Here is a 15897-nt window from a genome sequence, read left to right as displayed (position 1 = left end):
AACAGCTGATGCGGCTAACAGCTGATGCGGCTAACAGCTGATGCGGCTAACAGGTGAGCTAACAGCTGATGCGGCTAACAGGTGAGCTATCAGCTGATGCGGCTAACAGGTGAGCAGCTAACAGCTGATGCGGCTAACAGATGAGCGGCTAACAGCTGAGCTAACAGCTGATGCGGCTAACAGCTGATGCCTAAAAACAACTCTCAACAACAAACAGGCATTACGTCACTAACTCAACTTTTATTTTGTAGTAATGAGTAAACGAAGATGGTTAAGGAAATGTATGAGAGTAAAAGTACACATTTTATTTAGGAAATGTATCACAGTAAACGTACAAGTTGTCAGATATAATATAAATAACAAAGTAAAGTACAGATATGTGAAAATTCTACTTCAGTACAATAACAGAGTATTTGTACTTTGTTACATTTCAAGACTGAACTTTAAAAAACATCATGAGGATTAATTCAGAAAAGAAGAATGAAATTAAAATCACATCAAAATACATTCACGAAAATGTCAGTGAAACAAAAGTTAAAGACAAATGTTTGAAGATGAAAAAACAGAGAATCACTAAGTGTTTAATAAAGAGAGAAAAGTGAGAGAAAAGTGAGAGAACGAGTGAACGAGTGAGTGATGAAGTGGAATGAAATCATCGTAGTGAAAAAGTACAAATGTCCTCTCAGTCACCTGCTCATGTTTATTATGGGATGTCATCAAACTAAGACTGTGATGATGATGATGATGATGATGATGATTAGAGTTTTGCTCCAGCAGCAGTTTTTCACGCACATGAAGACAAATGAACACATGAATCAGTGAGCAGTGAAACCCAACAGGATGGCAGCCATTTTGGATCAAACATCCATTTTGGGGATGTTTTTTTTGTCCATTTTTCTTGTTTTTCATCATCATCATCATCATCATCATTTGTCTTCTTTTTCTTTCTTTGCTGTTGCTGAGGAAACGTTCTGCGTCAGATGATTCTTCTCTTTCTAAACAAACACAACATGAACACATGAACTCACTGAAGTGTGCGATGTTTGTTTGTCACGACACAAACTCTGTAAAGAGAAATAAAACGTCACATTGGGTCAATAACAAAGAGGTTGTGAGAACATTTACATTCACAGACTTTGCTCTTTTCTGTCTCCGTTAAACGCGTCGATTTAAATTCAGCACAAAGTGACAAAGCGTGAAAGTTTAAGCTCATTTGGTAAATGATTCCAGGAAAAGTGGAGCAGAGAGAAAAGTACAAAAAAACGACATTTCCCTAAGAGTGAGGAGACGTAAACACAAACGTCTTCTCTCAATTATGCAAAACACTCTCGTTTTATTAATTAGGGATTTTACTTAAACCAACTGTTGCATCAGCGCCTGAGTGCACACATGAGGTCATGTGATCTGAGGAAAATCTTAGAGTCTTCAGTGTCATCATGTGACGTCTGGTTTTAATCATGGTGAGAAATTGGGAAACAAATTGATCCAAAATGTTGTTGAAGATGAAACGTTTCACTTCAAATGTATCGGTTGTTATTTTGTAACAATTGAGTGCGAGAGAAACAAACAAAAAAAAGTAATTTTACCGATCATCAACGAGACTGTAAATACTTTAAATATATAACGTCTTTCACTCTGTTTCCCCCTGGATTAACCTCATCGTTAAACGAGTCACATAATCTGCCTCTGTTTCTTAATTCCTCACACACACACACACACTCTTGTACTTGCTGCATACTGAGGACTGGGTTGCTGACAAAGTGAGGACCAGCATTTCCACTTTATAAATCAACACAATTACAAATATCTACTTCATGAATGACATCTATAAAGAACTACTGGTTGCAGTACCATAACATGTCTGCAGGTGGAGCCCCAGAACAAAAAGGGCTGGAAAACATTATTTTTTAAAAATTATTATTATTTTTTGGTCCAAAATTTTACAAAAACATGTCAACCAAAATTTAAAAAAAAAATTTGACCAAAATTTAAAAAAAAAATTTGACCAAAATTTAAAAAAAAAATTTGACCAAAATTAAAAAAAAAAAATTGACCAAAATGTAAAAAAAAAATTTGACCAAAATTAAAAAAAAAAATTTGACCAAAAGATTTTGGTCCAAAATTTGACAAAAACATCATAATATGTCAACCAAAATTTTAACAAATCTTTGACAAAAAAATGTTGGTCCAAAATTTAAAAAAAAAATTTGACCAAAATATTTTGGTCCAAAATTTGACCAAAAGTTTTTGGTCCAAAATTTGACAAAAACATCATACTATGTCGACCAACATTTTAACAAATCTTTGACAAAAAAATGTTGGTCCAAAATTTAAAAAAAAAAAATTGGTCCAAAATTTGACAAAAAAAATTGTTCCAAAATTTGACAAAAAAAAAAATTGGTCCAAAATTTGACAAAAAAAATTGGTCCAAAATTTGACAAAAAAAAAAATTGGTCCAAAATTTGACAAAAAAAAAGTTGGTCCAAATTTTGACAAAACGTCATACTATACTATGTCGTCCAAAATTTGAAAAACAAATTTGACCCAACATTTTTGGTCCAAAATTTGACAAAAACGTCATACTATACTATGTCGTCCAAAATGTGGAAAAAAAAAAATTGGACAAATTGAGTATAGCATGTTATAGCAACCTAGGGAAGTGAAATGAAAACAAGGTGAGGACCGGCCAAAATGTCCTCACTCCGTAAAAATGACCTCACTTTGTTGGTTAAAAACCCTCACTGGTCCTCAGTATGCCGCAAGTACAAGAACACGCACACACACACACACAGTGTGTGAACGTTGCTCCTGGAGCAGTTTGACAAATCAGTGATAAATCAGTGATAAATCTCACGTCAGTGTTCTTTACTTAGTTGAACATGAGCCTGGAGCTGGAACTGTTAGAGAGTTAGAACCAACTGTTTGGACCTGGGTTACAGCACAGATCACATGAATTATGCATGGTGTGTGTGTGTGTGTGTGTGTGTGTGTGTGTGTGTGCAGATACAGTACACACGCACACACACACACACACACACACACACAGAGATGAGCAGCAGATAATAACAACAAACCACAGAGATTTACAATCTGCATAACATGAACCAAACGACATGGATCCGATTCTACGAGTGCAGTTAAAACATTTTGTCTTCTGCCAAGTTTATCATGTCATATCCTCGTGTCTGTGTCTGTCTGTGTTTGGTTGTTTTTGAACAGATCTCCACATATTTCCTTGCTGTTAAATGTTGGTGTAGTTGTGGATTAAAGAGGGCAGATGTAAATATTGACTCGACTCTGAGGCGTTATTGAATTTAAGGAGACTGTTGGGAGTTATTTGCTCCACTTACTGCCATTCTAGTATTGATCGGTCTCTGTCAGTTACTTTTTCCAGGTAATTAGATCTTTACGTTGTAAAATAGACTCTCACAATTAGCCTGAGCAGCAATTTCTTTGGATCTATAATTAATGACTGCAGCATTACGGACATTTTGAAGGTAAACTGACTGATAATAGGAGAATAAACCACTTCACTCTTCTTATTGTATATACAATAACGTACATGAAGTGGGACTCGTAGTTGCCTTGAAACACTAAGAAGTCATTGAAATCATTTAAGATATGAAATAGAGAAACATCCATGTGAAACACTTTGTGTTTGTTACAGAGACAGAATTCATGCTTCAGTTTGGACATATTTCACTTTCACAGTTGCAGCTTCGTTCATGCAAATCATTGGCTTTTTTTTCTGTCCATGCAAAGTGTTCAATAACAGGATTAATGTTTCCTCCACGCTGCACACGCTTCTGTTTCTCTGTCAAAGTCTGGAAAACATTCATTCAAGAATGAGAATGAATGAATATTTTTACAGATTTGATCGTTTCATAGTAAAGAATGTAAACTTTAAATTGCACTTTGATGGAAAAAGTGAAGCTCGACGGACAGATGGAGTGAAAGCAGGGAATATGAAACGTCAAGAGACCGGAGGAGAGTGAGAAGTGGGCAGTGGACGTAGAGGGAGGAGGAGCTCACTGACCATCTGGACTTCTGCTCCACGTTTGTCCAACTGTAGTGAATGTGGATCGAGCGCCGCGGCCTCATCCTGAGACACACAACACCTTTGACATGAGGCGTAATTAGAGGGCGTGAACGTCAGCGTGAACGTCAGCGTGAACGTCAGCGTGAACGTCAGCGTGAACACAGCCGCTCGAAACACCGATCGATGTTCTGCTTCTCTACGTTAATGAGGCTAACGTTGATGTGACGGCCTCGTCACTGCAGGTCTGTGGGGAACACAGACGAGAAAACACAGGAGCTTGTTACAGCTGCAGCTTTCACACACGTTTCCCCTGAAAACGTCCACAGCTGATGAACTTCTGACTTCTTCTCTTCTTAAAATGCACGACTGAAATAAACAACACTGATTCTGACTCACGTCACTCGTCCTCTTCGCTTCTTCTGTGTGAACCTTCAGAGGTTTGTTAGTTTAGACTGAAGCTCAAATCTGATCAGAATCTGATCTCCCTGAACAAATGTTCACATGACAGTGATCAGATCTGATCAGATCCATAATGACATCATCGACTCTCATCTTCCACATGGATTTCTTTAGTTAAACTATAGCGGTGGGGGGAAAAACTTGATTCAGGAATCGCGATTCTAATCATCCACGATTCTGAATCGATTCAAAAACTTCAAAAATCGATTTTTGAAAAAAAAAAGAAAAATTCAGTTTCTATTTTGAAAAATCACACAAAACACCAGTTTGTGTTATTTGTGTACAGTTTATTTTTGTAACTTCTGGGAGAAAAAGGCAGCTAGTCTAAGCTTTTATTTATGCTAGTTATTTTTTTTGTAGAGTAAGTAAGTTTTTATTGGTTTTGAATGAATAAATGTTAACTTTTGTCTTAAGTTTGCCTTTGTGTGATCACATTATCACATTATCTTATACAAACTGGATTGTTTTGATGCCATAATTTGCCCTAACACACTTTGCATTGTATACATTTTTGAATTGAGAATCAATTTTGAATCGAATCGTGAGCCTAAGAATCGGAATCTAATCGAATCATAAGCCACCTAAAGATTCACATCCCTGTCAACACAGACTCTAAATGTTTGACTCTGATTTCCGCTCGTGCTAAATTCTGCTGAACTGAAGTTTTGTGTTCTATCAAAAACAGAACACTTGCATATTTATCTACTGACTGACGAGACCACGACGTAGACGATACGTGGACGAGGACGTTGTCCTTTTGCGTTTTTTTCCGTTGGTCCAAGAGATGCTATGCTAAGGCTAAGCTGCACTCACAGCACCTGGAGGATATTTTTTTAAGGTTCAAATTTAAACTTTTCCCTCCAAGTTTGAACAAATACCCAAAGTTTCTAAGAGAAAAGTGACAGCAGATGCTTTATTTCTGTGCACTTGTTAGCAGCTCGGTCGGTTCCGACCGCTTGTTGCTAACGCACAGAGTCGCGGCTCTGCTCCCACGGAGACGCCGTCTGACATCGGCCAATTAAAACTCACGGACGTGTCAGAAAAGTGCTTTGAGGTTTGAGCGGCTGTTCACCAGCAGAGGAGGATTCTTTACTTCTTCCTGTCGCTGTGTGACAAACGACTCCATTCAGCCTCTAATGAGTCTAAACCGGGTCAGAACGGTAATGGGCGGCTTTTAAACGTCTGGATAATGCAGCGCTGTCGTCTGTTCTGTCAAACCTGTCAAACAGCAGCGTTATTACCCACAAATACAGACTTCACATGGATTTCATCACTTTTCTCATAGAAATGAACAAAAATAAACTTAAGTTGTGTCAAGAAAAGCTGTTCATATTTCACCAGAGCACATTAGTGAGCAGTTACACTACAATCCTGACTCTGGAGCAGAATCTACGGTAAATACCTGTGTATCACGTAGACCTGGTTGTGTTCATGGTCATGAAAACTCGAGCATCGCGACACTTTTTTCCAGATTCCCTGTGTGAAAAAGTCTTGTCAAAAACAAACAAACAAACAAACACGTGATAGAAAAATACTTGGAGAAAAAAATGATTCATGAATATTTTAATTTGACCAATCGATATTGCTGACCAATGATGTGGTGATTTTCCTTATAAAACAGACTGTTGTTGAAAGTGAAACAAGAATACAAGAAGAGCTTACTAAATATCAACAATTCAGGGAGAGGAAAGCGGAAATTTACAATAGAAAATGATCATTTTCCGGCGTAGAAAGATGACGTTTGCAGGTCGAAAAAGAAAACCAATCAGAGTCGAGCGTCTCAAACAGAAAACACAGAAACTTCTCCCCGGAGTCAGGACGCTTCTTTTTCTACGAAACAAAGCATGTGTTCAAAAATGGAAAGCAGTGAAAGTCAAAGAAGAGTTTCCTACTGAAGACTGTCGTTCACAAAGATGTTCACATTACACACACACACACACACACACGGACCTAAAGAAAAGCCGATTCAGTACGAAGACGCTGCTGCTGGACGAGGAGTTGAGGCGTCTTTTCACTCTTATTTCAGAGGGAGAAACAAAAGTCATGGATTAGTTTCCCGTCATCCAGGACTCTGAAGAGCCACGAGCCACGGAAAACAAAGCTCCGCTCGGCTCTTTGGTTTTTGGTGTTGAGAAAATGGCAGAAACACAGATTCATAAAGTACAACATTAACAACATTACAACTGCAGAAAAATTACATTTTTGACCCTTTTTCATACCCTCGTCTGTGTCAATCCAGTCAAACTCCAGCTCACAAGTTTTTGATTGCATCTTAGAAAACAAAAAAAAAAAAGGAAAAATCTCCGGCCAAACGCGATTGGCTCGGGGATCGTTGGCTTCTGTCTGGAAAGCTTTTCGCAGCAGATGGAGCAGACCATCGTGTCCTCACGTCGGCCAAGCGTTTGATTAGTCGTCCTGAAAATCACTTTCAAACTTCGTGACGTGATGGAATCAAAATATGCAAAATCCTCATCACATCTGCGTGAGTCGACACTTTGGTGTTTTTTTTTCTTCTCTTTTTAACAACATTATCCTTCGTGTCTTTACATTAAACTCCCACAGAAGCGTCTCCACAGACGTGTGAGGGGAAAGTGAAGTGAACGTCCAAAAACATGTGATAAGAAAAAGGAAAAAAAGAGAGTATTTATCTCCTGTGTTTTGGGTCGTAGAGGATCATCTGAAGAGGTTTATCCCAGAGTGTCGATCCACTGACGCCGACGGCGTCCGCACAGTCAACGGATGGTGGAAACGTCTCCGAGCCAAGAGCCAGGCAGCGGCCGTGGACACGTGTACTCGTTCTGCCAGAGAAAGGAAAAGACAAAACAACAGAGACAACGAGGTTAAAAGCATCGAGAGCAGCTGGTGTTTCGGCTGCAGAGTTAATTACGGAGCGCGATGATTTGATAAGAGAACAATGAAGCTGTGACAGAAGCAGCAGACGCAAATTAGGGCGAACAATTAAGCAGAAGATGAAACATCAAGTGTTCCCATAATTCAGTGCACGGCCTTCTCCCATTGGCTCACACACAAGCAGCCTTAAATACATCTACACTTCATTAAATCTCCAAATGTTCAAATCAACACATCAGCCTGATTATTTCTTTAACACTATCGTTCATCATTAGTCTAGTTTCAATAGTTTATTAACAAATCAAGTTCATTTTTAAAGACTTGAGGTCGTTAAATAATTAGGAAAAAAAATGATCAAAATGAGTCTTTAATAAAACCACGAAAAAGACTGAAACTGAACTAAAGTAGAGACACATGAGGATCACAGGGTAAAAAAACTACAAAATAAAAGAGGAGAGAATGAAAAAACGAGGGAAAACTCGCCAAAATAAAAGCATTTGGTGAAAAATAAATAAAAAAAGTCAGTATGTTTTGTGTGAAATATTTCTACAAATGTCCTGGATGTTATTTTTCATCTGTAGTCAGATAATCAGAGCAGTTAAATGAACACAGATTTGTAAAGGATGAAGTAATTACATGTTCATTTGAAGCAAAACTCGCTCTCATCGTTGCATCTAAACGAGGATTCATGGTGAAGTGAATAATTGAGGACCTTTAAATGTCAACGCTCTCACACACACAGTTCAACACAACCTTGTTAAAATGTTGTCGCACATTACTGTGAGCGTTTGACTGCAGAGAAACAGGTTTACACTGATTTTATTTCCCTCCAGACTCAAAAACCTCTTTTTAACGTCTTCACCTTCACATCAGCAGACTGAAGACTCAGCCACAGGTGAAACCATGAAACCAAACATATATATAATGTATAAAAACACAAACGCTGCACATGTTTTTACAGACTAAGCGATTTCTAAAAGCTTTAAGGTTCTGTAGGAAATGATCCTGACTCAGCGTTCGTAGCTCGAGCTCAGATTGTCATCGGCGATGAAGTCGATTCTCTGATTGTCGTGTGTGTGTCCACTCGTGTGTGTGTGTGTCCACTCGTGTGTGTGTCCACCGTCATGTGTGTGTGTGTCCACTGTCGTGTGTGTGTCCACTGTCGTGTGTGTGTCCACTTGTGTGTGTGTGTGTCCACCATCGTGTGTGTGTCCACAGTCGTGTGTGTACACTGTCGTGTGTGTGTCCACTCGTGTGTGTGTCCACCGCCGTGTGTGTGTCCACTCGTGTGTGTGTCCACTGTCGTGTGTGTGTCCACTCGTGTGTGTGTCCACTGTCGTGTGTGTGTCCACTCGTGTGTGTCCGCTCATGTGTGTGTCCACTCGTGTGTGTGTCCACTCGTGTGTGTGTGTGTCCACTCGTGTGTGTGTCCACCGTCATGTGTGTGTGTGTCCACTGTCGTGTGTGTGTCCACTCGTGTGTGTGTCCACTCGTGTGTGTGTGTGTCCACTCGTGTGTGTGTCCACCGTCATGTGTGTGTGTGTCCACTGTCGTGTGTGTGTCCACTCGTGTGTGTGTCCACTGTCTTGTGTGTGTCCACCGCCGTGTGTGTGTCCACTGTCGTGTGTGTCCACTCGTGTGTGTCCACTCGTGTGTGTGTCCGCTCATGTGTGTGTCCACTCGTGTGTGTGTGTGTCCACTGTCGTGTGTGTGTCCACTTGTGTGTGTGTGTGTCCACCGTCGTGTGTGTCCGCTGTCGTGTGTGTGTCCGCTGTCGTGTGTGTCCACTGTCGTGTGTGTGTCCACCGTCGTGTGTGTCCACTGTCGTGTTTCCACTCGTGTGTGTGTGTCCACTGTCGTGTGTGTCCACCGTCGTGTGTGTGTCCACTGTCGTGTGTGTCTCCACTCATGTGTGTGTCCACTGTTGTGTGTGTGTCCACTGTCGTGTGTGTCTCCACTCATGTGTGTGTCCACTCATGTGTGTGTCCACTGTTGTGTGTGTGTCCACTCGTGTGTGTGTCCACCGTTGTGTGTGTGTCCACTGTCGTGTGTGTCCACTCGTGTGTGTCCACTGTTGTGTGTGTGTCCACCGTCGTGTGTATCCACCGTCGTGTGTGTGTCCACTGTCGTGTGTGTGTCCACTCGTGTGTGTCCACTGTCGTGTGTGTGTCCACTGTCGTGTGTGTGTCCACTCGTGTGTGTCCACTGTCGTGTGTGTGTCCACTGTCAGAGCTGGGAATCAAACCCACAACCTTCCAGTGGAAGGACGACAGTTCAGAAGAGCTGAAACTAGTGATTGAAAGCTCATTTTCACGCAGTCGCCCCCTGGTGGTTAATCAATGACCAACAAACTTCTGTATAAGTGTTTCACTTCAGTCAGTGACTGTAAATAAACAGTTTACTCTACATTTACATCACATACTACTGTGATTTCATCACATACTACTGTGATTTAGCAGTTTTTTTTTTACTGTAACTTCACGTTCATTTTCTTACAGAAATACTGTGTTTTTAACTGTAAATTAAAAATCTCACTTCCTGTTCTCGCTGCTCTCGCCCACCTGAAGTCATTTCATTTGCAGAATAATTCTCCAGCTGTTCCACAAATGGACGTCAAAAGCTCTGCAGCTAATTACAGATTAGGTTTCCTTTCACAGCAGGAGTGAAACAAGTCAAAGAAAGTAAAAGTTAAAGAGGAAAAACCTCCTGAAACTCTTTATTCTCCTGATTTTTCCAAACACAGAGTGAGTATTTTGATGCAGTTGTAGTGAAACAGCTGGAGAAAGTGTTTCCACAGTAGAGTGTCATTAAAGCACAGCGAGCGAGTGTAAAGATAATGTGATTAAAGGAGAGAGAGACGGCTTGAATGTTTGATTTATGCCTGACATTAACTGCAGTGATTTAACTCTCACTCTGTCATCAGAGCTCAAATACGCTGCTTTTATTTCTTTGTTTTTTTCCTGCTCATAATTCACTCACCAGCTGTTTCATTTACAGCTAAAACGCTCTGTTCTCTTTATTCTTACAACGTTGGCAGCGTTTTCTGAGCAGATGAAAATTCACTTTGACTCAGTAAAGTGTGTCCTGTGTGATTTGTCACTTTCATTTATCTCAAGTAAATAAGACCAAGGATTTTCCGCTGGAGCCGTTTGATGAAAACGAACGAGCAGAGAAGAGGAATTTAACTTTAGATTAGGACAAAAAAGAAACAATCAAATGTGATCGAAACACAAAGAAAAGAGTTTTCAGCTCCTTCATGTTTTCAAAGTTTAAGTTCTGTGATGATCCAGATTCAGGAAGCTTTCATGAAATCACGCCTCATAAAGTTAATAAATCAATAAGAATATATAACTTTCTTTAGTTTGAAATATTACGTACGACATGTTTTATTGCACAAACACATTTGAATGATTTGCCTTAAAAATATTATTGTGTTTAAATGTGTTGTTTTCTCACCATAAAAATGGCTAAAACTATAGTTTTCTATAATAATTAATAATTATCCATATCATGATAATCTCTGAATCGTCTTGTATTATACGTCATGAAGAAAATTAGCAACAGGTAAAATATAATATAATATATAATATATAATATGAACATTTAACATAAACAGGAAAAGAAATATGACTTTATAAGAGACAAGGACATTTCTGTGTCTGTAAATATGTAAATATGGAAAAAAAAGAGTTCAAGTGAACTGAAACAAACACTATAAGTACATAGTACTTACACAATAATAAATACATAAAACATGTCATTTTACTTTGAATTCTCCTCTTCTGTGTTTATTTGAAGTCTATGTTACAGACTGTTCACAGTTATTCTTTCTCAGTTTGTTTCCTGAAATAAGAACAGACTGAATTTATGAAATATGAATAAGAAAAGCACTGAGATCAGAGTTAGTGTTGATTATTAATAGCAGAATATTATTATAAGCTGTTAATAATTGTCAGTATTAATTTAACAGACATAATGGTGAGTAAGTGTTACCAGATTTACTATTAAATTATATGTATACATACATATGTAATCCTGAAAGGAACAGTCAGACAATTTCTGACTGTGAGGTCTGATCAGGTCACATGTCCAGATCAGACTCCTCCCCCTCGCTGGTCTCGCTCCGTCATGTGTTTTTTTAATGAGTCAAACACTAATGAGTCGAATGTAAACGTGATGTAATGAGTTCACACAGAGTCAGGACAGATGTGAGAGTCACACTGAGACACTCACTCCATTCAGGACTCCAATTAGACTGTTCTACTTACACTGTGTGTGTGTGTGTGTGTGTGCGTGCATGTGTGTGCGTGTGTGTGTGTGTGTGTGTGTGTGTGTGTGTTCTCACATATTTCCCTGAAGAGACAGAGCTCAGCAGACTGAAGAGACTGAATGTGTCAAGAGGGTTGTTTTAGTGAAAAGTAAAGTTAATGAGAGTGAAATATACTGTCTGTACTGCAGCGTGTGTGTGTGTGTGCGTGTGTGTGTGTGTGTGTGTGTGTGTGTGTGTGTGTGTGTGTGTGTGTGTGTGTGTGTGTGTGTGTGTCGGCTCTAATCCTCACTGATGATTCAAACACATTAAAGCATCATGAACAGGTTTATTCCTGTGCAACCCTAAAAAACAACAACAATTATTCGACAGAGGAGCTGATGTTTTTATATATACAATATAAATATAAAAAATCATATTACATAATAAGCTCTTGATCTGTGCAGAACACACACACACACGCACGCACACACACACACACACACACACACACGCACAGTGTCATGAAGGAGGACGACACTGGGTTTTTTTTCCAGAGCCAATTATTTGCTTCAGTGACTTGAAAATGTTATAATTATGGTTTGTTTGTCTTTGACAACGTTGACTTCAACGCGTTCAGTTGAATCTTCGGTGATTGACGCTCGCACGTTTTTCTATTTACAGCGAACAGTGAGGCGTCATTAGTGATACCAGTGTATTACACACACACGCACACACACGCACACACACACACACACACACACACACACACACACACACACACACACACACACACACACACACACACACACACACACACACACACACACACACACACACACACACACACACACACACACTGTTAACGCTCAACATTAAAGATGCAGCACAGGTGTCACCTGAATATTCAATGCTGTTAATTATATATTTTTTTGTACATTAATTTTTCAGTGCGACTTGTTCCGAATGTTAATGTCGCAGCAAACGTGCAGTAAAGTGTGAATAATGTCTGTATTGTTGCTGAAATATATCTCTTTTTTATGAACCCACCCACACACACACACACACACACACACACACACCCACCCACCCACACACACACACACACACACACACACACACACACACACACACACACACACAGTCAGATTAATGCTATAAAGCATGAATGTATGAATATATTTAAGTGCAACGTTGTGCCTGCAGCGACGCTTCAAGACTCAGACGGAAAACACAAACTGTGAGTTCAGCAGAAAATAAACACTCACCATCAGACGACCACGAAAGACTCATTATCTGATATTCATGTAAAAGTTTGAATTCATTATAATGAATCTATGAGATCAAACATGGCAGCAACGGAAAAACGTTTAGAAAATACAAGGAAAATCATTTTACTTTTAAATGAAATACACTAATAAATCTTTGTTTAAATTCTGTCTAAAACACGTGATCCACAAAGTAAAAAACATTCCTCATTCAAACTGTACAACTCAACAAATAATAATGTATTTTAAATAAATAATAGTATAATTAATGTATAATTATCAGTGGAAACGGAAGATAAATGACAAAAAAAGGATTCACTGGTTGTGAAACCATGACACATAAAAGTATAAAAGCTGTTTTTATAAATAAAATAATATGTGCACATCCACAGCAGAACCAGCAACAAGTGAGCTGAGAAACATTCTGAGTGATTTAGATTCTGAACGTGTGATTTCTCAGCTTTCCAACAACGTCTAACACGTGTAAATCAGATCATATTTGAATCAGATGTGGTTTGTTTTAATGTAAACACTCTTTAAACTGCTTTAGGGAGAAGATTTAGAGAAACACAATCATCACATTTACGTCACACAAACTGGAGCAGAGAAAATATAGATGTGGTGTTTGTGTACGATCAGTCTGTTACTGAATGAGCTGATCAGGAGCTAACTATCAGGGCCGTGTAGACCATAATTACTGTTTTTTACCTCTCACATACACAGAGGTCAGTGTTAGAATGACCATTAAACGCAGCTGGACGTTACAGCAACAAATGATGAACGGCAAAGGTTCGAGGGATCAACTGACATTTTATTCCCAAAGAAATCAAATCAGCAACATATTCCACAGGCAACGAGCTTCACCCTGTGACCAATAACACAGACGGATGGAAAATGGCGCCTTTTATACTGTGTCCCTGATTGTGAGCTCTGGCACTAACATTTGCAGGTGAACTCTCCACATAATTAACAACAAACAATCAACACACAATTTAATTTTTTAACTTCATATATTTAACATGTTTTTACCACTTTTTAATAATGATTTTTAAATTATTTTATTACTTATTTTAACAACCTAACCATTGTCCACCAGTTCCCCTCTCCTATTTTCCCACTTGGTCCGTCCCGGAACCATAAATAAGTTCTCATTTCCTTTGGGACTCTTTTGCCTGAACACCATGCTGCACCACAGAAGAGAAGGTGAGTGTCTTGTCCAACTTTAACACCTGTTTACTATAACACTCTTAACACAATTTCGTCACAGAAATTATTAACTTTAGTCACATATTCAATCCTCAATATTCACAGTGTCATTGTCTCAATTCTCCTTCCTTTTCCAGGAGGAGCTGTGTGGTCACCACATCACCTGCTCCAGGACAAACCATTATTCAAGGACATTTCTACACTTAATTCAAATATTCAATACCAATTATTAAAATGTTTCATAGACAATGTGCAAATGTTCTGTGCAAAGCTGCAATAAAGTGCCAATTAATATTAAAGTGTCAAAGTGCTGTTTTTATGTTCAATGTAAACGTTGTTGTTGAGAGATGTTAAAATGCAATAACTCAAACCCAAAATAGTGCAAAATTCCCAGTAATGAAGTTCCCTTCGTTACAGTCACATACACAATTTTACCTCTCACATACAATTGTTTTACCTCTCACATGTAATGTGTTAAATCATTTAATTAATGTGTGAGGTAAAAAGTCAGTGGAATTTTTTCCACATCAGGAAATCACAGGAAATTAACACCCGCTGCGTGAAAATAATCAATCTATTTAAAGGAAAGCAGTGGACTTGAACAATTATATTTTTTCAAGTTTTGACAAAAAAAAAAAACGCCACTGACTCGTTAAAACCGAAATGAGCAGTTGAGCGAATTCCGAGTTTCCAGTTGCCCTTGAACCCACCACACGTCTCACGTTATGTTGTCAGTGTGTTCCCGTACAGATTATCGAGCGGCTAGATTAAGCAACCAGCTGTGTTTTCATTCAGAATGGGAATTCGCAAATGGCTGAAAAAGCCAGAAAACTACAACATTAACGTCAATGGAACCTGACAAAAGCAGCAGGAGAACCAGAGAAGCAGTGGACACAAGTTTTCTTACACTATGTCTCACACATTAAATGTTTTTACCTCACACATTAATTAAATGTTTTTACACATTACATGTGAGAGGTAAAATTGTGTATGTGAGAGGTAAAAAAAAAAAGGAATTATGGCCTACACGGCACCTCATATGCTAACTATTAGCTAGTTGCTACGTCATTAGCATCAAAGTCAAATCTGTGTCATTGACACGTGATTCAAACACATCAGGTCAGTTTGTTCTTCATATTAATGTTACAACTTATAATACGATCATCTGATCATTTTAAAACAACAACAACACTGAGCTAAGCTAGCTAATAACAATGTAGCCACATAACGTTGTATGTCACATATTTACCATGAACTGACCTGATGTCACAATCACACACAAACAACTTCAATATTACTTTGACATGAATTCATACAAGCCCTTCAAAATAAATCGACGTCTTTGTTTATTTCTCCTCTTTCTTTGCTTTTTTAAAAAACATTTTCCTGCAGAAGTGAAGAAGAAGAAGAAGAAAAAGAATAATAAGAAGAAGATGGCCGCCAACTGACACCGAGTGTCTCTATGTCTCTAACAACATTGACTCTGTATTTCATTACAACATCATTCTGTAAATGGACCTGTGAGAGTCAACCGCTCATCATTTACAGCTAAACACTGTGTGTGTGTGTGTGTGTGTGTGTGTGTGTGTGTGTGTGTGTGTGTGTTTAAACTGTGCCGTTGTTAGTTCTCAAACATTCAAACATCTCCCCGAGGAAATCTGACTCACTGAGTCGAAGCTCGGAGCAAACTGAGCGAGTCCCTGATGTGTGTGTGTGAGAGAGTGTGTGTGCGTGTGTGCACTATGCATATTTATGTAAGTACGTGCACACGCATGTTTATCTGCGCTCCAGGGCTGTGATTTATGATGATTGTGATTTATGCAGGTGAT

General features: G+C 38.9%; 1 protein-coding gene across 1 annotated transcript in view; it reads right to left on the bottom strand.

The window, feature by feature from the left end:
* Positions 1–7230: 7230 nt before the first annotated feature.
* Positions 7231–15897, bottom strand: part of lrrtm4l1 (leucine rich repeat transmembrane neuronal 4 like 1) — a gene marked incomplete at both ends in the record, with an annotated part of 33098 nt that continues 24431 nt past the window's right edge. Inside the window, one exon of the mRNA XM_083910456.1 lies at positions 7231–7296. Coding sequence (XP_083766582.1) covers positions 7231–7296 — 66 coding nt within the window. The remainder of the gene's footprint in view (positions 7297–15897) is intronic.

This window comes from Microchirus variegatus, assembly GCF_963457635.1.
Source record: "Microchirus variegatus genome assembly, chromosome: 1".
NCBI classification, from domain to species: Eukaryota; Metazoa; Chordata; class Actinopteri; order Pleuronectiformes; family Soleidae; genus Microchirus; species Microchirus variegatus.
Note: the sequence above shows the minus strand (reverse complement) of the source record. Positions and strands in the feature narration are given on the sequence as shown.